Genomic DNA, 26,559 nt, shown 5'->3' with positions numbered 1-26,559 from the left:
CCAGGTCATACACGAAGGATTCTGCTCGAGCCTGGCAGGGAGCAGCATGTGGTTACAGAGGTGGCCCTCGTGGCTCAGACGGTGAAGAATCTGCCTGCCGGTGCAGGACACCCGAGTTCGATCCCCAGGTCGGGAAGGTCCCCTGGAGGAGGGCATGGCTACCCACTCAGTACTCTTGCCTGGAGAATCCCAAGGACAGAGGAGCCTGGTGGGCTACAGTCCATGGGGTCACAAAGAGTCGGAGACGACCGAGCGACTAACCCTTTCACGCTCAGGGCTGTGATGGGTCATGACTCCAGGTGGGCACAAGTCAGCCTCCTGCCGAAAAGGTGGGTTTCCAGCTGCATTCCCCAGGTCACCGGCCAGCTGGACCAACTGGCACGGGGCACGTGGGCCGAAGGGCCAGGCGGCACTGCCTCCCTCTCAGCCACCCAAAGAAGCTTCTGCCTCCCTCCCAGCACCACTGTGGCTGTTTTTAGTTAGTGGTTAAGGAGTTCTGTCTTTAAGGAAGTTAAAATGCAGAAACCGGAAGTGTAAAAACCTCAAGGAGACGAGACAATGGGACTCTGGTCACCTCCTTGGCCTTCAGGGAACTGTTGAGGGGGCAGGCAGAGGCAGAGACCACGGATGAGAGAAAAGGACAGGCGTGTCCCCAAAGCTGAGCTTCTAACCTGCTCTCTGTGCGGGCGGCGGCGTCACCATCCACCGTGCCCACATGGCCCGGGACCACGGGACACCATCACAGCCACCTGTGTCCCCCTCCCTCCAGCTTCGAATCCCCTTTGGGGTGAGCCCCCAGCTCAGAGCTCAGCCTGGGCTTCTGGGCAGGTCGGCCCACCCTGTCCCCCCTGGGATAGTAAGCTTTGTTGCTGTTTGGTCACAACGTGACAATTCTCACTTGAAAAACTGTGAAAGTGGACAGTTTCTCATATCCAAGAAGAAAATAAAGTGTCAAAGGGAGGCAAGGAAGGGAGACAAGGCTCCTCTAAAGCTTGTTCATGCTCCTACAACATCTGGCTGGGAAGCTCAGGCCCCAGGTGAGTGCAGTTCAGACTCCAAGCTGGTCTGAGGGGCCTCGAGCTCTGGTGAGAAAGTCATCACTGGACCTCCTCTGACGGCCGGCAAGACGAGAACATTAATTCCTGGTCTTGCTCCGATGTCACTGTTCTTTTCTAGTCCAAAATCCTGACTCACCTAATGCACTTAGAATGTATTGTCTGTAATAATAAGATTAGCCACTTTAAGTGAAGCTCCACTTTCAGCTTGTCTTCAATATGTGGAGGATGATGGGTGAACCCTGATATTCACAAATGCTGGGCTTGAGCAGGGCAAGCCGCTCAGAGTTCCTTTAAAGAGGAAGACTCTTGCGTTAGTCATAGTTAAAGAGCTATAACCAGAATGGTGACTTTTTTTAATCTTCGGTAAAGTGTTAGTCCCTCAGTCATGTCTGACTCCTTGTGACCTTGTATATAGCTCTCTAGGCTCCTCTGTCCATCTCCTCTGGGACTCTCCAGGCAAGAATACACGAGGGGATAGGCATTCCCTTCTTCAGGGGACCTTCCCGACCCAGGGATCAAACCCAGGTCTCCTGAATTGCAGGCTGATTCTTTACCATCTGAGCCACCAGGAAATCTTTGGGAAAAGTGAAAGTCACTCAGTCGAGTCTGACTCTTTGCAACACCATGGACTATACAGTCCATGGAATTCTCCAGGCCAGAATACTGCAATGGGTTCCCTTCTCCAGGGGATATTCTCAACCCAGGGATCGAACCTAGGTCTCCCACATTGCAGGTGGATTCTTTACCAGCTGAGCCACAAGGGAAGCCCAAGAATACTGGAATGGGTAGCCTATCCCTTCTCCAGCAGGTCTTCCTGACCCAGGAATCGAACCAGGGTCTCCTGCATTGCAGGCGAATTCTTTACCAACTGAGCTATCAGGGAAGCCATCTTCGAGAAAACGAGCATCTTGTTTTGAGCTCATATATTAAATGAAACACAACTAGACCATTTCCACAGCCAAAACCAGAGCAGCAGGCAACATACGGACTCTCCCTGCTCCACTTCTTATCCATCTGGACCTGGGACGGTCCACCCTGAGCACCTCACTGCCTCCAAGAAGCTGAAGGCACCTGTATGTTTCTAAGGAAAAGTCCTATCTTAAGAAGGAAAACACGCAAACAAATCTACAGCGGGCTAGGTGGAGAGAATGAGTTAATCCACACCCCGCCCCATCCCTCCCAGAAAGCGCTCAAGGGCTGGCATGCACCACACGTAGACACATCTCAGACTTATAGCAAGCTCGGTGGCAGCCAGACAGAACATGTCCGTGCCAGACCCTCAGCAGAAATACCAGTGTTTTCTGGTCAATACACTTTCCACATGCTTTCTGCCCAAGAAAAAGCCAAAGCACCTTCATTTCAATAATTGATGTGGACCTGTTTAACTGTTTTGATGTTGGCAACCACCAAAGTTCCAGCTAAACTTAGAAACTCAACTAGGGATGGAAAAATATGTTGGATAAGTTACCAAATGATGCTTTAAAAAACAAACTCATTCTCTAAATTTGAGCCCCATTGGGTACAGGACGGTGGTCCCCAACCAGGGCACAACTGCTGACTTCTGGAGACATTTCTGGCTATCACTGCTGTGGACTGGGGGTGGTCCTGGCTTCCAGGGGGCTAAGGCAGGGATGCTCTAACCACCATACACAGCCCAGCCATGCTCCCCACACCTGGATCCTGCAGGTGCCCACAGTACTACAGCCAGGAAGGAAGCCATGTCTGTCAGGACATGACCCAGACAGTGGATGTCCACAGTCCTGAGACGGTCCATGAGGTGAGTCACCCGAGCCCCCAATTCTGCACCGGCCACAACCAGCAGAGTCAGTGGCACCTGGAACATGATGACCCCTGCCTGATTTGTGCAGAAAGTCCTTCCAAGCGCAGAAGGTGATGGATGAGGAAACAGGCCCGGAAGGTGAGCATGTGGATCTCCCGTCACTTGGCTACGGACGTGGGCCCTCAACCGCTCCCCCTAGCCTGCAGGTCAGAGATGTGCGGGACTCAGAAGCTGGGGTTTTCAGCAGCAGTACAAATGTCCCAGTCACCTGGTGCTGTTGGCAGCATGAACAGGCCTCACCCGCATCCTGGGACAGTCAAGCTAGGCAGCGGGCACTGTCACAGGCAGCCCCATCAAGGACTGCTGCCCAAATGAACTCAGGCAAACTTGAGAGATTTTTGAATTCAGAATTACAGGTGCACAGTCCTCACACCTGCAGTGAGGGATGACTGGATTCAGGGGAATGGTATTGATACCATTTGTGCCCAGGCCCTGGATCAAGGCCAACTGAGAACTCCGGTCTCAAGTGGGCCCTGAGGGGAGGCTGACCCCAAGGACTCCCTTCCACAGGGCTGGAAAGAACAGGCCTCGTTCACCAGAATTGCTCTCCTTTTGGGGTGGGGGAGGGGTGGCATGAGAAGCATGGCATCACTTCCAAAGAGGAGATTTTGGTTCATCCACACCCACCTATTTCTATTTATTTCTCTATTTTCTCCCAGAATGTAAGGCCCTCAAGTTCTGGTCATTCACAGTGCCGACCCTGAAAGGCAGCACTCAGCTGGACGAGATGCCCATAAAGTGATTATTATGAGAATCAGAGTCACCAGTGCAGCTCTGCCCAGGGTTCTCTCTGACTTCTTCCTGACTGAGGAACTGCAGAATGCCCTGGTCCTGTGAAGGGGGTCTGTTCAGACTCAGGAGGCCTTACAGCCCTCCCAAGGGAGGGCAGGATGCTGAGCTCCCAGGGGCCCACCATGCCCTTGCGCCCCCTCACCCAGACCCCGAGAGGTCATGAAGAGCTCAGCCCAAGGGCGACATCAGGAGGACCCCGTTACCCATGAGGAACACGGCTTCTGGGTGTTGAGACCCCTCCAGAGAGACTCCACACATTCTTTGAAGGAAGCCCAGGTGTGTGGAGCCCCAGGCCACCTGATGTACCTCAATTCCTTCATTAAGCAAAGTGCAAAGTCTGGTGGGTGTACGTTTGGATACACCAAAATATCCCCTGAATACAGACACAGCCGCGGGACATGGTGCCAATTAGAAACAAACACACAACAAAAACCGTTAGCCTGAGAAGGGCGACTTCAAGTTGACCAGTTACAGTGTGGGTTCCAGTATCCACACACCCCCTGCCCACCATCCCAGTGACACCAGACACAGTGCGGCCCCTAGCTGAAGGCAGGGTGTCACTGGCCCTCAGGATCAAGCCCTGCGGACGCGGGATGTTGAGCAGCGTCCCTGGCTCACGAGATGCCCCTCAACCTAGGCGGACCCAAAACCATCTCCAAGGCAACAAAGCCTGGGGGTGAGACTCGCCCCCCATCACTGCTTTGCCGTGCACACCAGCTCCTGTCCCAGGCCCGCCAGGGACTGAGAAGTGACACAGAGGAAGTGCACTGCCCACAACCCCTCGGGTTCTTCAATGAAGTAACTCAACTGACTTCCCTCACCTCCCGGCAAGGCAGTCTTAAAGATGCCAGGAGGGACGGAACTGCACCCCTCTACCACCCACCAAGGTAGGAAACAAGGAGGCCAGCTGGCCAGGCAATCAAAGGCTTCCTGGGGAACATGCTGGAACCGGAAGCTGGAGGACTGTTCATCTCCAGTGAGTCTGAAACAACATTATTACATGTAACAGAAAAGCCAGATCTGAGGGGGCTCTGCCCCCGGGACACATTTAACCGTCAGCCCAGGCTGCGGGGCCCACACTCAAGTTCTAAGGCACACAACCCCACCCCAAAGCGAAATAAAACAAAAGGTCAGTGGGTACGAGCGGGAACAAAGGAACACTTTGGCAGGACCCGTAGGAGAACCATCCCTTTTAATTTGGCCGGATGCTGTATCTTGGGATCACAGCAATGATTTAAAGTATAGAGCGACTTCAAATACTAATCTAGGGCTTGCTGTGTTCAGTTCAGTTCAGTTCAGTTCAATTGCTCAGTTGTGTCCGACTCTTTGCGACCCCATGAATCACAGCACGCCAGGCTTCCCTGTCCATCACCAACTCCCAGAGTTCACTCAAAGTCATGTCCATCGAGTCGGTGATGCCATCCAGCCATCTCATCTTCTGTCGTCCCCTTCTCCTCCTGCCCCCAATCCCTCCCAGCATCACAGTCTTTTCCAATGAGTCAACTCTTCACATGAGGTGGCCAAAGTACTGGAGTTTCAGTTTTAGCATCATTCCTTCCAAAGAACACCCAGGGCTGATCTCCTTTAGAAAAGACTGGTTGGATCTCCAGTGTGTTAGGAGAGCTGAGAAATGGGTGGTGATCTACATGTATTTCAGTGCCATGAGAACACGAGGTAAATGATGAGACATCAGGTTGATGGAATTTTATAGACATAGAAAACTGTTACAACGTAGTGGCAGATAAAACATACAATACACAAAATACATTTGCTATGATGTTAATAATGTAAATGTTTCCTTCCAGTCTTTAACATACATAATACTAGGAGGAATCAGAATAAAATGCTAACAGTGATTTGGGAAGAATTAAGCAATTTTAAAAAACCATTCTCTAATTTCCATTTTTAAAGTTTAAAAACTAATGATAAGCTATTTTTTCTAATAGTTTTTGAAATAAACCATGTGGTCGAAGCTACAGGTTTGCCTTCCCGACAAATACAACTTACTTCTAAGCTGCCAGGACCTCAAAAGCAGGATAATCAACCATCCCTGCTGTTTGCTTTCAGAAGCTCCGTTTTGAAGTCAAGGCATAAACAGACACTAGGGAGGTAGCCTGGGTTTTACATTTATGATGAAAAGTTCAAAGAGGCAGCTTTCTCCCATTTACCTTAATGTCTATTCACATTCAGGCTGTATTTTCAGTGAATATATCTATAGGGATGGGAACTATGAATAAATACAACCAGCTTGAGATCCTTATTCTACTAAGTTGATGTCAGAATGGCATTTTGAGCCCTATTTCATTTATTTATTAGGAGCCCTGCTCCCTAAGACAAATCTCACAGACGTGCATCTAGACTAGAGGGTGTGACCCCAACATCCCCAGCAGGCTCTCCTGGTACCTGGGCTGCCCTGCTGGTACGCTGTGTGCCCGTCACCCCTTGCCTGTGGTCGGCAGCCCCGGGCAGGCATGAGGCCCGCAGAGAAAGTGGGAAAAGACGTGACACTGACCTCATAGATGAAGTACACCTTGGCCCCCACGTATATCCCCATGCGCACGACGGCCCGGACAGCAGCATTCATGCCTGCAGAGGAAGGCAGACAGTCGTTACTGATGAGGCCCTAGTTAACTAACCATGACGGTGGGAAAACTGGGCACCCCTTCGGAAGGCTCCTCTTGTGAACAGTGGTCCCGACGTGAACCCCCAGGACTAGTGAAGGGAGTGGGGGACAGGAGTACAGAGACCACTGTGTCGCAGGCTGGACTGCAGGGAGCATCACAACGGAGCCGGGATGGTTGTTTTGAATTTTGCTGCAAACACACTCGGGACATGGGCGACCTCAATCTGATATGAATCTGCAGGTGATTCCATCCAATTGCAGAACGACAGAGAGGAGAGATGCTTTCTTATAGGTAGTCAAATTCAAAGAAAACAGGCCTGAAGAGGCCCATTGGTCTCCGGAGGAGAAACTATCACCCACTGCCAGTGTTAACGAATAAAATTTTAATCAGTGGCCTTAAAAACAAAACAAATCACACAATCCTATTAAAAGAAAGCTCAAGTTAAACCAGTATACTATAAGTAATACCTAACCAAGATAAAATCTAGGCCATTTTTCATATTTCCCCTGAGCCTGAAAGGAAATTAAAAGTGCAAAGTATCCTTGTATAAAACTGCTACACTCCATTTGGATGGCATCATCGACTCAATGGACATGAGTTTGAGCAAACTACGGGAGATGGTGAAGGACAGGGAAGCCTGGTGTGCTGCAGTCCGTGGGGTCACAAAGAGTCAGACATGACTTAGCAACTGAACAACAGAACCACATTCTGCTTTCCACTGAAGCCCCGTTTCTGGGCAGCCATCTGTGAAATGGACCATAATCTAGACCTACGTGAACAGGTCAGGATTTCGTGTCTCATCACCCCAGGTGATGAGTGAAGCCATCAGGAGGACAGTGAGAAAGGAGGACCATTCCTCTCTGAAAGGAGGGAACCCTGAGTCTCAGAAAACTCATATCCCCTGGGCCCCCGAAGGTTTCAATCTGAATCCTTCGTAAATTTAAATTTCAGAGTCAAACATCAGGACTAAAGGTGTTGGAGAAGGTGGCCCATAGAGTAAGCGGTGCTGTAGGTAAACAAAGCAACAAGTGAAGGCAGCTGGGGTCCCAGGGATACGCTCCACAGACAAGGAGACTAAGTTTGTATGTATTTGGAGGGTAAACTGGCTCAGAAGACGATTACAAATTTTCAGACTTCTTTGAACCAGGTCTGGAAATGTGGAATAAGACTGCTGCCTCTGAAAGGTGACCATTTTGAAAGGTTACCAGGTTCATGGAGCTGAAACCGCTGGAAATAAATCCACGTTAAACAAATACATGCATGTTAAACAAATAAATGCATGTTAAATAAATAAATGCACGTTAAATAAATAAATGCACGCTAAATGTGGCTGCCCCACTGCTCCCGGCTGGGCGCTCACACCCGCCCATCTCACCAGCATCAGGCCTCGACCCCACAGACAAGCGCGCCTCCTTGTTCCCTCCCCACAGACCCTGTGATTCCAGAACTTCATTCTGTGGCCCTGGAATCGAGCCTGACCGCCAAATGCTGGGGCCCCGCCAGCCCTTCACCGGGACGCCAGCACGAATGACACGGACTCCTGCCCACCCCCCCAGTGCCATCACTTCTGAAGACCTCTTGATGCTGGTGGCGGGGGTTCTAAAGGCAGGAATAAAGAGGACATGGGAGATTTTAAAACATGCAAGGAGACAGGGCAGGAGGAATGGCAAGCGGGAGACCGTCAGAGGTGACCCTGGGGGCCCCCAAGTGAAATAAACACAAGCTGGGGTGACCCCTGCCCGCGAGGCTGGACCACCTTCATGCTAGCCCCGCCCCGAGGGGCTGACCCGGGATCACCTGGGAACCCGACCTGTCCCCTCAGCCTGCAGCAGGCCCCGTGGGGCAGGGTCTGGGGAAGGTCCTGAGCACCCATTTCTAGCAAGCTCCTGGGAGAGGAAGCCCTGGCGTCTGAGAGGCTCAGTGCCCAGCCCCCAGGGCTTTTATTCGAGGGCAGTTAATCTGCTGCAAGGCGGGCTTTTCTCAGCAGCCCCCGTGGCCCCTTCTGACTGGGCCCTGAGCGGAGCCATGCTGCCTGGGGCTCAGTGATGACCAGGGCTGAGTGCTCTGCACACCTGGGCGGGTGTGCCCACCATGCCTTAGGGACCTGGTCCTCCTGGGAGCCCAGGGAGGGAGTTAGCCCCTGAGTGAACATATTAATAGCCAAGGGAACAAAGCGAGTAAAAGGCAAAGCTGGGGTGTAAGCCCTACTCTTCCCCTTATTGTAACTTAAAAACCATTGTACTGATAACTGCTTCTAGAAGGAAGGAAACTTAGAGGAAAAAACGCCCATTGGGCCCGGTGTCTTGTGTAAATGTTTGTGGAGAGGCCAACTGTCCGCTTGAACTTGGGGCCCACAGGGCAGAGCTGCTACCTGGCACTGGCCCCAAAGGTGGGTGCCTTCCAGAAAGTGTCCAAAGGACATAAGCAGAAGGCAACAGGAAAGGCCAGTTTCCACCGGCCGTCTCTGTGACACACGAGTGGGGTCCAGGCTGGGTTTGCTGTCTGAGGTCTCCTGGGTGAGCAGCCCCAGGTTCCAGGGCACTCCAACAGCTGTTTTTAGTAAACCTTCAGACACAGTCAGTTTCCTTCCTTTTCCTTTTGGTTTTGTTTTGGCAGCCAGGCCCCATAATTCAAACAGCCTCCATAACTGTTTCCATGGGAACCATCATCCTGCTACCAAGAAAGTGCCTTAGTCTTTGGAGAGTAACCTCTTCATCCCTCGCAAAAATTAGAACCCTGGTCCTCAGGGAATGACTGGACTTGTTACAGGAACCAAAAATAAACCTTGAAAAACCCAGGGAGCAGCTAAGAGGGAAATGTGAGCAAATTAGGTGTGATAGAAAGAAGGGATTGTTAGACTGTCTTCCTGCCGTGACAGATCCTCAAGTAGCTTACTAAAAGCATGGTGCATGTAAGACAGTCATTAGGATAACTTCTTTCTGATTGGGGAGGCCAGTGACCTCTAAGGGAGGCTTCTAAGATTCTGTTCTGATAAAATTTAAACTTGGAGCAATTTGTAAGAAATGAGGATTGTGTTGCTTCTAATAAAATAATTGGGGCTGCTTTATTTCCCCATGGTCTGAAAAGCCTAATAAACATCCTTGCTCGGCCCTTCTGGACCATGTTGAGCCGTTTCCCCTGCATATTTCTCAGGGCCTACAACCACTCCCTGACTAACTTCAACATTTAAATTCTCTTTTGAAAAATAAGATGCAGTGCTTAATCTTACTGGCTTCTCCCTGATACCACGGGGTTTTCACCTTTGTACCAAAGGGAGGACGTCAGCACAGGTCAGAAAACAAATTTAAAATGAAGTTTATCTTGCTTTTGCTACTACAGCCCTCCACAAAGCTTCCCTGTTTTAGTAAATCAGGTGTGGGAAGGACAAACAGTCCTCAGAAGGCGTCCCTGTGACCAATTACCAACCTCACCTTCTCAGCACCCTGCCATGTCCAATCACCAAGCCCTGTGTCAGACACCGGTGAGACCAGTCCCTGAGGGGTGTCGACTGTCTGTCCATCCAGGACACCTGAATGGGTGTTTCTCTCTGCCGGCACTGCTGGGCAATCCACTGACACCATGGTGGACCTGCTAGCCTAGTGGGCTTCCCCCGTGGCTCAGCAGTAAAGAATCTGCCTACAATGCAGGAGCTGCAGGAGACACCGGTTCAATCCCTGGGTCAGGAAGATCCCCTGAAGGCGGGCATGGCAACCCACTCCAGTACTTGACTGGAGAATCCCATGGACAAAGGAGCCTGGCGGGCTACAGTCTACGGAGTCACAAAGAGTCAGACATGACTGAAGTGACTTAGCACGCACGTGGTAGCCTAGTGGTTAGGATCCCAGGTTTTCACTGTGCAGGACCTGGGTTCAATCCCAGGTTGAACTGAGACCCCACAAGCCATGTGGCAAGGCACCAAAAAAAAAAAAAAAAAAAAAGTGCATTTGATTAGTGAAGGCTTAATTCATCAAAATGACTTCATGAGAAAAGACAGCCAGAAGACAGACTAGTCACCTCCATCTTGCAGAAGGAAGCAGTCCATTCTAGGTGAGGTTCCAGGAGGGAGATTCAGCAAACATCTGGGTACCTGCCAGGTGCCCCCAGCACTGCACCCTGGTGAATGGACACACGTCCTGGACCACCGCTTCCCACTATAACCACGTGGCCCAGCCAGCTCATCTCAGAGCCCACTTGCTCGTGTGTGAAACATATGAGTTACTGCATGGAAACATTGGTGGCTACTGCTAAGCAAATGATCACTAAATGTTAGTTACTCTTTTTTTAATTTTATTGGAGTATAGTTGACTTACAGTGTTTCATTTCAGGTGCACAGCAAAGTGATTCAGTTACACATATACATATATCCACTCCTTTTCAGACTTTGTTTCCTTAAAGATTAGTACAGAATATTGAGTAAAGTTCCCTGTGCTATAGAGCAGGTTCTTGTTGGTCATCTATTTTATATATAGTACTGTGTGTATGTTAATCCCAAACTCCTAATTTATTACCCGCCCCCCTCGTTTCCCCTTTGGGCACCATAAATTTGTTTTTGAAATCTGTGGGTCTGTTTCTGTTTTGTAAATAAGTTCATTTATGTATTTTTTTTTAAATCAGATTCCACACAAGTAATATTGTGTATTTGTCTTTCTCTGTCTGACTTGTTCAGTCACAAAGCCGTGCTTAGTATGATAATCTCCAGGTCCATCTGTTGCGCTGCAAATGGCATTATTTTGTTCTTTTTTTTATGGCTAACCCTTCCTATTAGCAGAAAGGCTTATACAGACTCCATCTACATGTTGTTGTTGTTCAGTCACTGAGTCCTTTCCAACTCTTTCCCACTCCATGGACTGCAGCACACAGGCTTCCTGTCCTTCACTATCTCAGAGATTGCTCACACTCATGTCCACTGAGTCAGTGATGCCATCCAACCATCTCATCCTGCCACTCTCTTCTCCTCCTGCCCTCAATCTTTCCCAGCATCAGGGTCTTTTCCAATGAGTCAGCTCTTTGCATCAGGTGGCCAAAGTACTGGAGTTTCAGCTTCAGCATCAGTCCTTCCAATACATATTCAGGGTTGATTTGCATCAGCTTTCTGTAAACACTGGCTTACTTTGCTATAGGTCAAAAAGGACTCAGTTTTTCTGTTCAGTCTACCCTGTAGAGGTCCATTTCTCTACACTTTGATCTGTACCGGGCCCTCCAGAAGCCCTCAATTTGAGTCTAAGGCAAGGAGCATTTTCGGCATATGACACAGTCTTGCTTTGGGGGTGGGTACCTTGTTAAGGTAAGTCTGTGCACTGGCCTGAAACTTATTGTAGGTTAAAGTGAAAACCAGCTGAAATTTACAGACATTCCTTGTGACAATGAAAGCAATCCAAAGAATGAAAATAATAATTAGCCTTAGAAATAGTCTTCCTCTGTGGCCAGGGCTGGGGGAGTCAGGAATATAGCTGGAGGATTTTCGTTTTGTTGAACAATCATATAATATAAATTCCATTGGAAATAAGCGCTTCACACTTTAGTCTCAGGTGTGACGTCAATTTAGCCACCCAGATGCTATCATTGTACACACGTATTTTATGTTCTACTTGCAAAGCTGCTTAAAAATCATCTGCATCATCTATATAATATCTTCTTTCTCTTTTGACTGGTAAGTAGGGCAGTTTGTCTCATGTTTAAGTATCTATCTGAAATTTTAGGTTATTTCCTTTAGATGATTACAGTTTACTTCTTCATTAATTTCATGAGGAAATCATTAAGACATTTTATACCAATTAAGCAGTTTATATATTTTAGTAAGAGAAATTTCACACAGTGATCCTATCTTCCAATGTACTTTGTTAAAGCACAGTCTTAAACTCCATTTGAGTCTTTAAAAATTTTTAACTTCTTTTGCTTCTAATCTGAGGGAAATTTTTAAAAAAATACTTCTTTATAATTTGAGGGAAAATATTTTTACTTGTGGCAAATTAATTACTTCTTCCTAATCTGCAAAATAGAAAGAAAAATGCCACTTGCCTTACTAATGAAAAGTTTGGTGTTATGAAAAAAAAAAAAATCACCTGTGTAATTTTCAGCAAACTTGGCTTCTGAGTATTAATTAGATGTTACAACCTTAAGAGCAGGGCTTACTGGAAAACATTTGGGATTGAGGCTGAACTTGGTTTAAATCCTTCCAAGGGCCACCTAAGAGCCTGTCACCTTAACAAGGTTACTTCTCTCCCCACCTCCAAAACCAAGACGGTAATCAGGCCAGGAGATGAAAACCACAAAGCTCCTAGGACAAGAACTGTGCCCAGGAACCAGCAGCTGTAGCCTTCTCCACATGGAATTTTATCTTTGTTTCACATCTGAATAGAAAACTATCCTGAAACTAAGACTTGTGGTTATTCTCCTTGGTCTTTAGCTGTGAGCAAACCTCTCTTATCTTAGGGAAAATCAAGTATGGATATCACACAGAGTCAAGACAAAATGGCAGAGCATGGAGGAGTAAAATCATCTCTAGGAATCACCTCCTCAAGGAGCTTAAGTCCACTGCTGCGGAGACCAGCCCCCTGGTGCACGTAGCGAGGCGAGCTTTCTCAGAAGGAAATGCATGCCCCTGTTCAGTCAGGTCCCAGATAGGATCGAACAGGAGGTGGCACTTGGCATGAAGTCCAAGAAGAAACAGATAACAGTCTCAGCAGGAGGTGGCACTTGGCATGAAGTCCAAGAAGAAACAGATAACAGTCTCAGCTCTCCCTAAGGGAAGATGCCCAAACGCCGGGCCACCAGGGGCTCTCCAGCAGGGACCACCCAGAGCAGCTGGTTCAGGGCATCAGGACAACTCCCATCAACCTGACCATACACCTACCAAGCCGTCTGACGTTGTCATATAATTCTGATTCTCAAAGTATGCTTTTCACTGAGAAGAGGTGTGGACTTACTGACCTCTATTATTCATAACTGCTCACAGGTGACAGAGATAAGTAGCAGGTAAGTAGCAGAGAAAATGCTGATTCTGTCTATTGCGTCATCACCTCAACTGCCTTTACACCAGCTACCAGGTAGCTGAGCAAATTTATGGAAAAGGATTCAAGTGAATGACCTACTTTTTTTTTTTTTTTTAACAGACACAGCACCTTAATTCTAAATGACTTTGCAACTCTGACCTTGAAAGCTGGAGGATTAAGAGACCAGTTTCTTTTTCTGTGCCAGCATTTTATTCTTTTTCCAAGCCCACGTTAAGAGTCACTCAGGATGCTTCCTAACTTGGGTAGCCCACGTCTCGAGACGCAGGTGCTTTTTGAAGCGCGTTGACCGGGAAGCCCCTATTAGCTCAGCATCGACCAATCCAGCACATCAGGTAAGTAACGTGGGATCTGTCATCAATTTCACTCTGCCATTTCCCCGCCCCCAGTCTTCACTGTATCACGTTTTCTCTCTTCACTGGGGCCACTTTACTAGAATACCAAATTAGACCAGCCTGTTCGGGCTCAGCGGACTTGTGGGGCGGGGGCGGTGACAGATAAGGCGTGCACCACCTTCAACAGGACAGGGAGGGGCTCTCCAGGGACCCAGGGTCCCCTGGCCTCCTGCCGGCCGTGCGCTGGGTGTCCGGGGTCGGGGGCGCGGGGCGCACGGGCGGCGACGGGCCCGGCATCACGTACGCGCGCGGGGCAGGCGGGGCCGCGGCCACAGCTCCCCACCTGCAGCCCCCGCTCCCGGCCCGCCCCTCTCAAGGGCGAAGAGAAGGTCACCAGCAGCGTGGGCGGAGGCTAGGGCGCGAGCCAGCCGCTTAAGCATCCCTGCACCCCGTATGGTGAGATGAGGTGAGAACGAGGCATCGGGGCCTTTCAGCTCATCTGGACAGGAGGAAGGGGGTAAAAGAAACGCCAGAAGCTGGCGTGGGAGGCGTCTCTGGCCTGCAGTCCTCTAGGTTCCGAACGCATGGGCAGCGCCCCGCTCCTTTCTAGCGGTTGGCTCGCCCCACCAGGGAATCTAAGAGGATCAGGAATCCCCGGGCCCCCACGTGCGCCCGGCGCTAGGGGCCCAGCCGTGTCATCTCCGCTTCGGTTGTCCGCGGGCCCCAACCTTGGGGCCCCATTTTCCCCGAGACCAGCTTCCAGGCTCGCGGGTCGAGGGCGGCGCCCGAGTCCGCGCTCCCGGAGCTGGCGACACCCCGGAGTCCCCGCTTCCTGGTCCTTCCCATCCAGGGGAGGCCGGCGGGGAGGGCCTAGCGACCCGCTTCGGTTTTCGGTTTAGTGACGAGCCGGAAGGAGACAGGAGATGAGGGCGGCGGAAAACCGTTTTTAAAATCTCCCAGCGGAAACGCGAGGCGGTGCCGGGCGGCCCGGCTACCCGGGCGGGGATCCCGTGCGTTCGCTGCCGCGCGCCGCGGGACAGCAGCGGGGACCCCGCCCGCGCCGCGCGGGGGTAGCGGGGCTGCAGACGCGTCGCGGGGACGCACCGGTGTGAGGAGTCTGGGACGGAGCCAGGGCGGCCGCAGCGGCATCGGAAGTGGCCGCGCTGTAGCCAAGCCCTGGAGGGGCGTCCGGCTTCATCCCGCCTCGCGGAAGCGGAGGGACCTCGGAACGAAGTCCAGGCGACCCTGTCGCCAGTCGTAATTTAGGAAATAAACGTGGAGGTGGAAAACTGACCTTCCGGGTAAGGGACCCCCGCGCCCTCCGAGCGGGTCCCGCAGTGGCTCCTTCCGAGGCTGCACCGGCTCCCGCCCCGGGAATGCACCTCCGAGGTTCCTGGGCGCCGGGCTTCTCCCCACCGTCACTTACCCCTGGTACCCCTCTCCTCCTTGCTCCTCTCGGGCCCCCCATCCCTTCTGCCTGGTACCTTATCCTTTCTCTGGCGTCCCTTCTCCCCGGCACCCCCATCCTTTCTCCCCGGCACCCCCCCTCATTGGTCCCCTCCCTGAGACCCCGCCCGGGACCAGGGACCCGGTGGCGCACCTTGGGCATCCCCGCCGCTGGTCAGCACGCCGATGGCTTTGCCGGCCCCGGAGAGTTGCTCCAGGAATTTTCGGAGGGAGCCCTTGGGGGTCTGGGGGCTGTCGTGGCCGTCCATCGTGAACAGGCCGGAGACCGCGCTCTGGAGGGCGCTCAGTAGGCACTGAGCCCCGCCCGCGCCGCCGCCACGGGAACCGCCGGCCACGCCCGCGCGCCGCGCGCCAATGGGCGGCCTGGGGCGGGCGCGGGGACGCGGGGGAGATGGCGCGGGCGGGGCTGGGGGCGCCGGATTGAGGGGAGCTCCCGGGGCAGGGGAGCCTGGTCGGCAGGAAGGACCACTCCGGGGTGAGCCACATGGTTGGGGGGCGCGGTGTGCATCGCAGATGGGAGGAGCTTTACGAGCCGGAAGCACCTCGGAGGGAGGGGACACCCCGCAGGTGGGAGGGGACAGCCCCATAGGTGGGCGGAGCATCCCCGGTAGGCCGCGGGGAGGGCACCGCCGGAGTGTAGGCCACGGAGGTGGGGGGGACGGGGAGGGGGCGTCCCGGCGACTGGAAGGTGCTGGGGACAAGGCGGAACTATAGGTGGGCGGGGTCACCGTAGTCGCAGGAACGCGGGAGGTGGGCTAGAGCATCCCGCGCGGGGAGCCCAGGAGGCGGGGTTGGGGTGCGGGGATGCCGCACGTGGGGCGCCGGGTCACTGGCGGTTGGGGGCCCCGAACCGTCGCCGAGGCGCGCGCCCGTTCCCGCAGGGTTCCTGCCCGGGTGGCTCTCGGGGCCCGGGCGCCCCAGCCTTTCCTCTGGCCTGCGGACCGTCGAGTCGGTGGGCGTCGCCTGCGGGCGAGGACGAAGCGCCGGTTCCGTCCCCACAGGGGCTCTGGCCGCACGACAAGGAGGCGGACTGGGGTCGTGGAGGACACGCGGGGACTCTGGGCGACCGCTGGCGCAGGGCTGGGCGCTGGAAGGGAAGGGGCGGGGGAAGGGCAGGAAGGTCCTGGCGAGGCGATAAGACCCTGGAAGCCGCGGTATTCGGGGTCGCCGGCCGGATGTTCGCTGCCCTGCCGGGCGGGCACTCCCGGACCGAGGCGCTAGTGTCTGGTCTGCTGGGTGATGAATGAACAGGGAGCTTGGTCCCGGTCGGTTCCTGCCGCGGGTGCAGACGGATGCGCAGTCTTTCGGAGCGCACAGCGCTGAGCTTGGGGTACGGTCACCCCTAGAAAAGAGTTTCATAAGCGGCCGCATCATCAGTCCCTTGTGGGGACCGCACAGGATCCCCTTACTACTTGCGCAGCAGATGTGCGTCGAGTGGACACAGGGAAAAGAGGTTAAGTCAAGGCCGTCCCGTACACCCTGAGCAGCCTGACAGTGGTTTACTCCTGGCTGCCCTGGACAGAAGGCAATGGCAACCCACTCCAGTATTCTTGCCTGGAAAATCCCATGGATGGAGGAGCCTGGCAGGCTGCAGTCCATGGGGTCCTGAAGAGTCAGACACAACTGAGCGACTTCACTTTCACTTTCACGTTTCACTTTCATGCATTGAAGAAGGAAATGGCAACCCACTCCAGTGTTCTTGCCTGGAGAATCCTAGGGATGGGGGAGCCTGGTGGGCTGCCGTCTATGGGGTTGCACAGAGTCGGACACGACTGAAGTGACTTAGTGGTAGTAGTAGTAGCCCTGGACAGAGCGGTGTGTGCGCTCACTTCTATCTGGCACTTGCCTTATCCTCCTGTCCTCTCTCTGAGCATCACAATTTTTTTGCAGAAAAGATACAAACACCTGACATGAACAAGGCCAGACTTCTGATCTCTACCCTGGACCAGAAGTGATGGAGCATCTTCTAAACCCCTCGTGGTCATTTGAATCACCTGGCCTGGTTTTTCCCGCTCCACCAGAACCACAGAAGCCCAGTTTCTGGGAATGCTGCCTGGAAAAATGTATTTTCAACAAGTCGAAGCACATTCTGATGACTGCGGAGTCTGAGCGCACCTGCTCCACAGAGTGAAACTGAGCAGCGATGCTGAGAAGATACTGGGCATCGGGAGACTGCCCTTCACTGTCCTGGCCCAGAGAGCAGAGCCAGGTTCCTGTTTGTGCTCCAGAATCATCCATCCCTTTCTGGAGCATTCTGCACTTTGAATTTTAGCCCCAAAGTGTTTATATTCTTATAAAAATTGGCATTTTTGTAATTTAGAGGATTGGCCATTTGTCATTGAGTTGTCTGTAATGTACTGAGTTTGCCAGTTTGTAAGATGGTATGGAAAAACCTGAATGAACTTTTTGGCCAACCCAGTAAAAAATAATAGATACAAACTAAGAGTCCAAACAATGGGTTAAGTACATTTTGATGCAAATATACACATAGCCTTCTATTGCTGGTATGATTATGAAGACAAATCTCCATTTACATGGAAGTGTATTTAGGATATGTTAATAAATGAAGGAGAGTCAGAAATACCATTAAGCTGTGTGTATGCATGTGCACACACACATATGTAAATTTAGATATTTTATTTTCCTTTCTTCTGCTTATTATGGGACTTCCCACACTGTGCAGTGGTAAAGAACCCCTCTGCCAATGCAGGAGACATAAGAGACTCTAGTTCCATCCCTGGGTTGGGAAGATCCCCTGGAGAAGGGCATGGCACCCTCTCCAGTATTTTTACCTGGAGAATCCCACAGACAGGAGTCTGGTGGGCTGCAGTCCATAGGGTTGCAAAGAGCCAGACATGACTGAAGCAATTTAGCATGCACAGAGTCTATGGAAAGACACAGCCATCTCTCCCTTCTTTTTCTTTTGCATTGTGTTTATTTTAGTATTTCTTCAGCTGGTGGTGGGTTTTTTGTTGTTGTTTGGCCTTAGAAGCGGCTTCTCTGATACAAGAGGGAGAATCACATGCCATGTTGAGGTCACAGCTTACCTCCAATGTGTTGGTTCTCCACTGCTGCCTAAAAAATTACCCCGAGCTTCTGTGGCTTATATGACCACTTATATCACAGGTTTATCATCCCAGAGAGGGCGTGCAGGCGGGTTTTGCCAGGCCTTCTGCTTGAGGTCTCAGAGGCTGCAGAGGTGTCCCCGGGCTCCCGATTCTCCTCTGATCCCTCATCTTAGCAACTCCCTTCTGTCCCAGCCCCTGAGCCAATTTCGAGCTAATCTACAACCACAGCTCCACCACCACCTGCCATTTTCCTGGTGCCTCATCTTCTCTCCCCTTCTCCCCTAGACTTTGCTTAACAAGGATATGCTGCCTTCAACCCCTGTCCCTCCCCCGCCCTACAGTTGTCTTTCAGTGTCCTTGTGCAAACTTAAAAATAATTCTGCTTTATGTCCAACAGATAAACTTTAAATTATATATAAAACAGTTGGATGCTTTCCAAGACCTTGACGCAGAACCTTGTTGTCCTGGACCAATTAGAGTCAATATCCAGACACTGGGGAAAAAAAATGGAAAGAAAGCCAGACTCATTATTTCTGCAGAGTGTGTGGCCATTAAGAGTTTAACCCCTCCAGGAAATGTCACTGGTGATGTGAACTGGACCCTCTCAGAGAACAACTATTTCCTTCTCCATGCGGTGTTGAAAGCTGGTTCACGGAGACTTCCTCATACTTCCAACACTTTTCCTGCAATAGGAAAGCACAGGTTCTGATAAGGCGGAATAAACTGATCTTCGTAATTGTAAATGCTGAGTTACTTCAGGAAACAGAGGAAAGGAGAGATGGATGGTTCTTTTGAAAAATAAGTTACATAGGGATTTCCCAGTTAGGAAAGGAAATTATGATTTTGGCAGTGTTGCCATGTGATGGTTAATTTTATGTGTTAACTTGGCCGGATCATCGGGTGCCCAGATAGTTGGCAAAACATTGTGTCTGAATGTAAGTGTGAAGATCTTTCCAATGAGATTAACATTTGAATCTTTCCAATGAGATTAACATTTTGAATAAGTGAACTGAGTTAATCGATCCCCTCTGCATGTGGGGGTGGAGGAGGGCCTCAGCCTGCCCATCGAGGATCTGAGTAAAGGTGAGCTTGTGGTCTTTCTCCCTAGATGTTATCAGATGTTATCAGATATACAAGTCCTGCTGGTTCTGCTTCACTGGAGAATCCTGGCAAGTCAGTCAGCTTAAATACATTCGTTGTGTGTTATAGTTGTGAAATGCTGTTGTCCACACACAGGCCTGTGTCCCCAGTGGCATTTTACATGTTCAAGTTTGTAACAACAGATCTTACAGCGCCCTTCCTCCCGCATCGGAACTGAAGCGGTTCATGGCCAGCAGTCAAGGGCAAACATGCCAAAAAACCCAGAAACACAGCTATGAACTATAGTGCTTTTTCAGTTTGCAGACGGGCCCACAAGGACCATGCATGTGTCAATGGCAGTGCCGGCTTGTAGCAGGGGTTTTGACCTTTTTTGGTGAATAAAACGTCTGAGATTCCCATATAAACTACACACCTCTTCCTCCATCCAGGCATACACATGTACACACACAACCCCTGCATGTTGCATACAGTTTATGCAAGCCTGGTGACTCAGGCGGACAGAGGGCAGAGGATGGAGTCTGGCCTCAGGTCCCAGGGACGGAAAGTTGAGTCCTCCTGAGCGGCTCCCTCTGGCAGCTCCCTGTTCAGCCCTGGGCCCCATCTGATCTCAGAGCCTAAGCCAAACCCAGGCCAGATAGGGACTGAGTACCAGTTCCTGGGGTCTCAGTCCTGCATCTGGAGGAGTCTTCCTGCACCCCTCATCCCACGATGCTGTTTGGAAAGCATCATTCAGAGCGCCAGCTCTCCCTCCACTGATGATGTGATCCTGTGATCCTGCCTGGGGCAGACTGTTACTGAGTCTATAAAACATTATTACCAGAATGGGCCATCCATTTAGGGCCATATTTCAGCAAATGAGGCACCTCTGCAGCAGACAGGGCTGATCATTTCTCATCTGGCTCGTTCTGAGTCCCTTCTGCCCTGCGGTCCACTTTTCTGTTCCTCCCTCCGCCCCAGGGCCTGGTGGGGAGCTGGTCACAGGAGCTGTGCTCCACGTCGTGTAGGGAGCTCACCCCTTCCCTCTGTCCAGGTCACCGGAGGGCAGAGGACACAGCCTAGCCCTCAAGACTCCCCAACTCCAGCCTTTAACCCCGGAGCCCTTTGGAAGGACCTTTTCTGGAGTCATTGAGTCATCAGGGGGAGAGAGTTTGTGCTGTGAAGACAAAGGAGCTGAGAGATGCAGGCAGAGAGACATACGGAAAGGCAGAGAGAGAAAGCAAAAATACAACATTCTTTGTGTTTGCTTGTGACAACCACCAAAAATGTTTAAAATAGTCGCCGTTCCCTCAGGTCCGCCTCTGAAACTTTTGAATGTCATCAACTGTCGGTCCAAACAACCAGCGAATAAAACAGCTTGTGAAACCAATTACTCGACTTTTTCTTGATATTTTTCTGAACTCTATGGTGGTATTTCCTAACACTGCCTCCTAATACCCTCTGTAAATTGGGTTTTCTTGGTTTCGAACAGAGAACACAGATAACAATGGTGAATGTAAATGAAGAGAAGATGAAGCCCTTCAGGAATGTTTTGTTCGTAGAACTGATTTCTGTCCTCCAGGGCTCCTCCTATGGAGAGTGTTGGGGCTCCTTTCCTCACAGTTACAACGAGGACCTTAGCATTTAGACTTTCTTTGTGGCAGATAAAATGCCAGATGATAAGCATGTATTTCAAGGTTTCTCCTTGGATCCAAATGGCCCATTTTTCAAATTTTTATTATACTGGTTTGGTGCCTTCTATGTCCTCTGTCCCAGAGATTCTGGAAGGAAGAAACTTTGGGAACTCTGGTTAGTCCCATGCAATCTGTTCCATGCCCTTTAGCATATTCTGACTCAGAATTATTGACTCACAGGACTTGAGGCCCCCTCAAGGATGCTCCTTGTCCTGCCAAGTTCTGAGGTGCTGAGAATACCTGCCAGCTCACAGTTTAGACCCAGAAGGAAGGGCAGAAAACAGCCTGAAGGTGGAATCCCTTAGCAAAGAAGGCAAAATTTTTCTAGTCACTAGAAACATGAAGATAGTTCATCTAGCCGTGGGGCATTGCTGAGGACTCGGTTTTAATTTTTTTTTTTAAAGTCACTCAGTTGTGTCCAACTCTTTGCAACCCCATGGACTATACAGTCCATGGAATTCTCCAGGCCAGAATACTGCAGTGGGTACCTTTCTTTTCTCCAGGGGATCTTCCCTCCCCAGGGATCGAACCCAGGTCTCCCGCATTGTGGGCGGATTCTTTTACCAGCTGAGCCACAAGGGAAGCCCAAGAATACTGGAGTGCATAGCCTATCCCTTCTCCAGCAGATCTTCCCGACCCAGGAATTGAACCGGCGTCTCCTGCATTGCAGGTTGCTGAGGACTTGGTTAAGTACCAGTATTCAAAATAGCATCTTCTGGGAGGAAGGGACAGTTAGGTAGGGCATCTGGGGAGAGCATGTACACCCTGCCATATTTAAAATAGATAACCAACAAGGGCCTACTGTGTAGCACAGGGAACTCTGCTCAATGTCAGGTGGCAGCCTGGTGGGAGCGGGGAGAATGGATGCGTGTATATGTACGGCTGAGTCCCCTTGCTGTTCACTTGAATCTATCACAACAGTCTTTATTAATTGGGTGTACCCCCGTACAAAATAAAAAGTTAAAATAACCCCAGAACAGCGTCTTCAATAAGCCAGCACTCATGGAACAGAGGTGAAGGGCAGGGTCCCCCCTGCTCCAGTTGTCAGAGCTTCAGATCCGCCCAGGAAGGGGATCCTGGGGATCCCAGCTCTCACTTCCGGGCCTGAGGGCCCCACGCCCAGTCCCCAGCGGGCGGGAGTGAGCCTCACCTGACCTGGACTCTCAGGCTGGAACACGCTTACTTCCCGAGGTTCCTGCACCGGAGCCGCACACAGAAACCTTTGTTCCTACGGCTGTCGCTTCTGGGGCAGGAGGTGCCCTGCTTCAGTGTCCCACTCTGCCTCTAAGAGTCCAACCTCAGTGTAGTGTTCAGAAACTTGCTTTTTAAAACTTATCCTCAGATTTTTTTTTTTCTTAAATCAGGCAACTAGAAAAAAAGAAAAAAAGGACACATCTAAAGTAAGGTGAGTCAGATGCGAGTGGGAATTTCAGGTGATGAAATATGCACGTGGACAAACATGCTTGGGGCTTGCAGGGCAGTGAGCTTCCCCGCTGAGAACCACTCAAACAAAATAAATGTAAACAACAAGGAAATGCTAGGATTCTCTGTCAGCTCCTACTTTATGATAAATGCGTCTTACAGACTTTCTTTTTCTTTTTTATTTATATTTATTTTTAATTGCAGGATAATTGCTTTACAATGTTTTGTTGGTTTCTGCCATACAACAGTGTATAGACTTTCTTCTAGAGACTGGGAGTCGTAGAAGTAAGACAACAGGACCTCTTGTGAGCAGTGTGGGCTTTCCCAGGTGGGCAGGAGAATTCGGAGCCTGTTTGGTATAAATGAAATGAGTACGAAGGATGATGGATTATCTAAGCAGAATTTTCTACCGAAATATGAAATGGAAAAGGGACAAGTGGGGCGGGGAGAGAGAAACAGCAATTTATCACTCCGCCCCAGAGACCCTGGCCGATTGACCAGACGCCCCCAAACCCCACTCCCTCCCCACCACCAGCATTCTGGGGAGAGGCTGGTGTAGCTGGTGCTGAAGCTCTTTTTCTAGAACTTTCCACCTTCGGGCTGTAATTGATCCGCTCTTCGCTCTCCATTTTGAAAGCAAGCCCTGTGACGGGAGATTGTTTTCGTATTTTGTTAGCTATGTCCTGGTGACGTTCCAGGAATGACTCCAGTCTTATTAGCAAGGGGGCCCTCAGATCTCTTTCCCTGAGACAGGCTCCTGGAAGTCTTCCCTGGAGGAGGCTGGTTCTAGGCTGTGTTTATGAGTTCCCTGAGAGCTCCTTCAGGTTCACTGTTTCCTGACTCCTGACTCTTCAGTACTGTGTAAGCGTGTGCAGACACACGTATACGTGCGTGCACACACCCCCCCCCCCCCCAGGAGGGTCGACAAGCTTCCTGCGTCCCCAGCTTTCAGGTGCTGAAACGAGGGGAGCTGTCGCCCCTTGTTCTGTTCCCAGCCATGTTCCATCCTGTTTTCTGGGATCGGGGGACCTTGTTCAAGGTGTTGGCCTCAGGCCTCTACCTGGGCCTTGGCCTCCTTCGCCTCCTGCTCACCTGCCGTGTCTGTGTTGCCTGGTCTCTGCCGCCACCTCTGGGTCTGCAGCTCCGGAAGAGGACCATGCTGAGCGGTAGTGAGTTTGGGGGTCCAGCTGGGGCTCTGGGGCTTCAAGCTGGCTCCCAGGAGGGTGATGTGACCTGTGACTAGGGGACAGGTAAGGGCTGGGGACGCTCTAGCCAGATGGACGCCATGGGAAGGAAGGATGTGAGTGTGAACAAAGTGAGTGAGGTTTGTGTGGGTGCTGTGCTAGGGGGAGGCCTGGAAGGGTGTCGGGGAGCTGGGGGAAAGGCAGCTAGCAGGTGGGGGGGACAGATGGGGGAGGGCAAATGGAGGGGGCAGGCAGGGAGAGTGGCTGGCAACTGGGCAGGTGCTGGCCCTGGAGGGACCCTGAGCATCTAGACTTCAGGGAACTGCCCCTGGGGTTCCCTTGGAGACAGGAGGGACTGTCCTTGTGCTAGGCTGGGTGCCCTGGAGTCAGGGCTTCTTGGCAAGGCTGGAACTGTTCCCACACACCCCTGCTGGTTGCCCTCGGGGCCAGGACAGACCTGGGCTGTCAGGTCTGCAAGTACTGGGCGTGAGGTGCTGAAATTAATACACCCTGTCCTCCTTCCAGACCTTGGGGTTCCTGTACTCTTTTCAGGGCAGATAGGGGCTGTCACTCAGCGAGGGCCTGTGACCTCCACCGAAAAACACATCAGAGCGAAATGCAGAGTGCTGCCAAGGAGGCTGTGCGTGCTGCTTCCTCCCAGCTCCCCTCCCCGGGGGGCCCTGCCTGCCTTGTAGGAGGGCCAAACCCGGAGCTGTGAGCCAGGAACTTGGACCCCTTCAGAGGAGTCTATCTGGGGTTGGGTTGGCAGATTCCAGAGCCAGGGTGGGCGGGAGGAGAACTCTTAAACAGGCGGGGCTGCAGTCTCTGCAGTCACAAGGCTGGGTCCCTCAGGCCTCTCTTTAGGCAGTGGGGAGGGGCTGCAGGTGGCAGGGCCTGGGTGTCAGGGGTGAGGAGAGGATGGTGGAATCAGCTTGAGGCGGGCAGCGGGAGGGAGGGTGGTGGTGACCAGAGTATTTCCTTTAATGCAAAGGAGGACAGACATACAAATGCTCTGCCTTTAGTAAGAGTAGCTGCTGCTTTGTGAAACCCTTCCAGAGGTGTGTTGGTCAGATGAGGCTCCTTTCTTGGCATGACTCATGGTTTGCAAACATGGCTTTGTTGTAGTACAAGCAGAAATGCAGTATTCCTCTCCTGAGAACAAGGAAAGTGAAGGGAACAGTGAACAGGCCAAAGAAGAAACGTGAGCAGGCCTGAAAGAGTTAATCACTCCTTCTTTTGCTTTAACTGTTGCTGATTTGCAGAGTCAGTTAGGAGGAGCCAACCTAGCACTCCCAAATACTATGTAAATTACATCCTGTCCTGGTATTTGCTCTCCTGCACTCTCCCAGCAAATCACCCCTAGTAGCTGTCTGCCTTGCAGAAAGAAGATAACCCCCCAGAGACAAATGGGCCCAATTACCGGCTGCCTGATGCCATGAAAAATGCAAGACCTTCTTTACTTTGAGCCTTATCATTTACCCTAAGATGGTGAGACCCCAGTTCCCCTAGGTGGGGAGAGGGCACAGTTCTTGAGGTGCTAGCCTGCCCCCCTTTCTTTAAAGGATTAAAGCCCTCTTTCTATTTCCTCCAAACCCTGTCTCTGTATGTTTTATTGGGCAGCGGTGGGCAGAGAAAGCCAAGATTTTGGCGGTCGTGGTTTGAGCGTGTTCTGGGTCAGTGGACTTGTTAATCATTTGAAAACCGCGCGCTGATCTGGGGCACAGTGGAGATCTTCTTTCTCCCTCCCCTTCTCTCCCGCTCCGAGTCTTCCTGATCCTCCCTGAAGGCTGGGGGCAGGCCCCAAAGGGCCACTTAGTAGGACAAGGAACACAATGACAGGACATCCATGTCCACAGGGGAAATGCCCCTTCATCCTCACGGCCTCCACCCAGCCTGGGGACAGGGAGTTTGAGGATGGGAACCTAAGTGCTCAGTGTCCCAGGGCCCTGGTCCCCATGTGTGCTGGACTTGGACTATCCTTCCGGAGTGTGAGCTGAGCTACCTGTGCATTTCCATCTTTACTGTGGAGAAAAATGGGAATCTAGACACGCCCTCTTTGCTCCATCCCCTAGCTCAGGTTGGAATTTAGAGAATATATATGTACCTGAAAAGCAATTTCAAACAAGCTTTGTATAAGTGTTACCATGCTGGAATATTGAGAAGGTAAAATCCTGACCAAGCAGATGGGATTTCATTGGCAAGAGTCTTTCCCCTCCTCCAGCTCAGCCTGTCTGGGAACCCTGAGATCTAAACTTAGCCAAAGCTGTTCACTGAAGTCAGAGAAACTATGTGTGTGTGTGTGGGGGGGGGGGGGGGGGGGCGCGCGCGCCTGTGATGTAATGCAATACTACATTCTTCTTCGGATTTGTCTCAAGATATTAAAAACAACCCTTTGGGATTTGTTTCCATCTCTCTTCACTGCCTCTGCACCCCTGCTCAAAGCACGGTCTGTGCCCCAGGAATCCACACCTCAGGGCCTGATAGAGATGTAGGTTCTAAGACCTCATTCTCCAAGTGATTTTATGCATCATCACTAAGCTTTTATTTATTTTTTGTGTGTGTGTGCTCAATCGTGTCCGACTGTTTGCAACCCCATGGACTGTTGCCCACCAAGCTCCTCTGTCCATGGGATTGTCCAGGCAAGCATATTGGAGTGGGTTGTCATGCCATCCTCCGGGGGAGCTTCCCAACCCAGGGATTGAACCCGCATCTCTTTGGTCTGCCCAGGGATTGAACCCGCATCTCTTTGGTCTGCTGCACCTGCAGGCGGGTTCTTTGCCACTGTGCCACCTGGGAAGCCACCCAGTCTTACAGAAGACCCCCAAGCTTTGGATGCCCGCCATTCCCCACAGCATTCTCTGTCTTCATCGTGCTCTTCCTGGAACAGATACATGAGCCTCTGACATCTCCTCACCCTCCTCGCCACATGACGGCCCCAGAGCCCTGGATGCAGAGACTTAAGCCAACCTTCCTACCTCACACTGATTC

General features: G+C 51.4%; 1 protein-coding gene across 1 annotated transcript in view; it reads right to left on the bottom strand.

Moving 5' to 3' along the window:
- The window catches only part of PFKP (phosphofructokinase, platelet), a 53,059-nt gene extending 37,615 nt beyond the window's left edge, over positions 1-15,444 (bottom strand). The window contains exons 1-2 of the mRNA XM_027559477.1: positions 15,260-15,444; positions 6,203-6,276 (exon numbers count right to left, since the gene is read on the bottom strand). Of these exons, the coding sequence (XP_027415278.1) occupies positions 6,203-6,276; positions 15,260-15,374 (189 nt within the window). The 5' untranslated portion in view covers positions 15,375-15,444. The remainder of the gene's footprint in view (positions 1-6,202; positions 6,277-15,259) is intronic.
- Positions 15,445-26,559: the final 11,115 nt, after the last annotated feature.

The sequence above is a fragment of the Bos indicus x Bos taurus genome, chromosome 13 (assembly GCF_003369695.1).
Source record: "Bos indicus x Bos taurus breed Angus x Brahman F1 hybrid chromosome 13, Bos_hybrid_MaternalHap_v2.0, whole genome shotgun sequence".
Lineage (NCBI taxonomy): Eukaryota > Metazoa > Chordata > Mammalia > Artiodactyla > Bovidae > Bos > Bos indicus x Bos taurus.
Note: the sequence above shows the minus strand (reverse complement) of the source record. Positions and strands in the feature narration are given on the sequence as shown.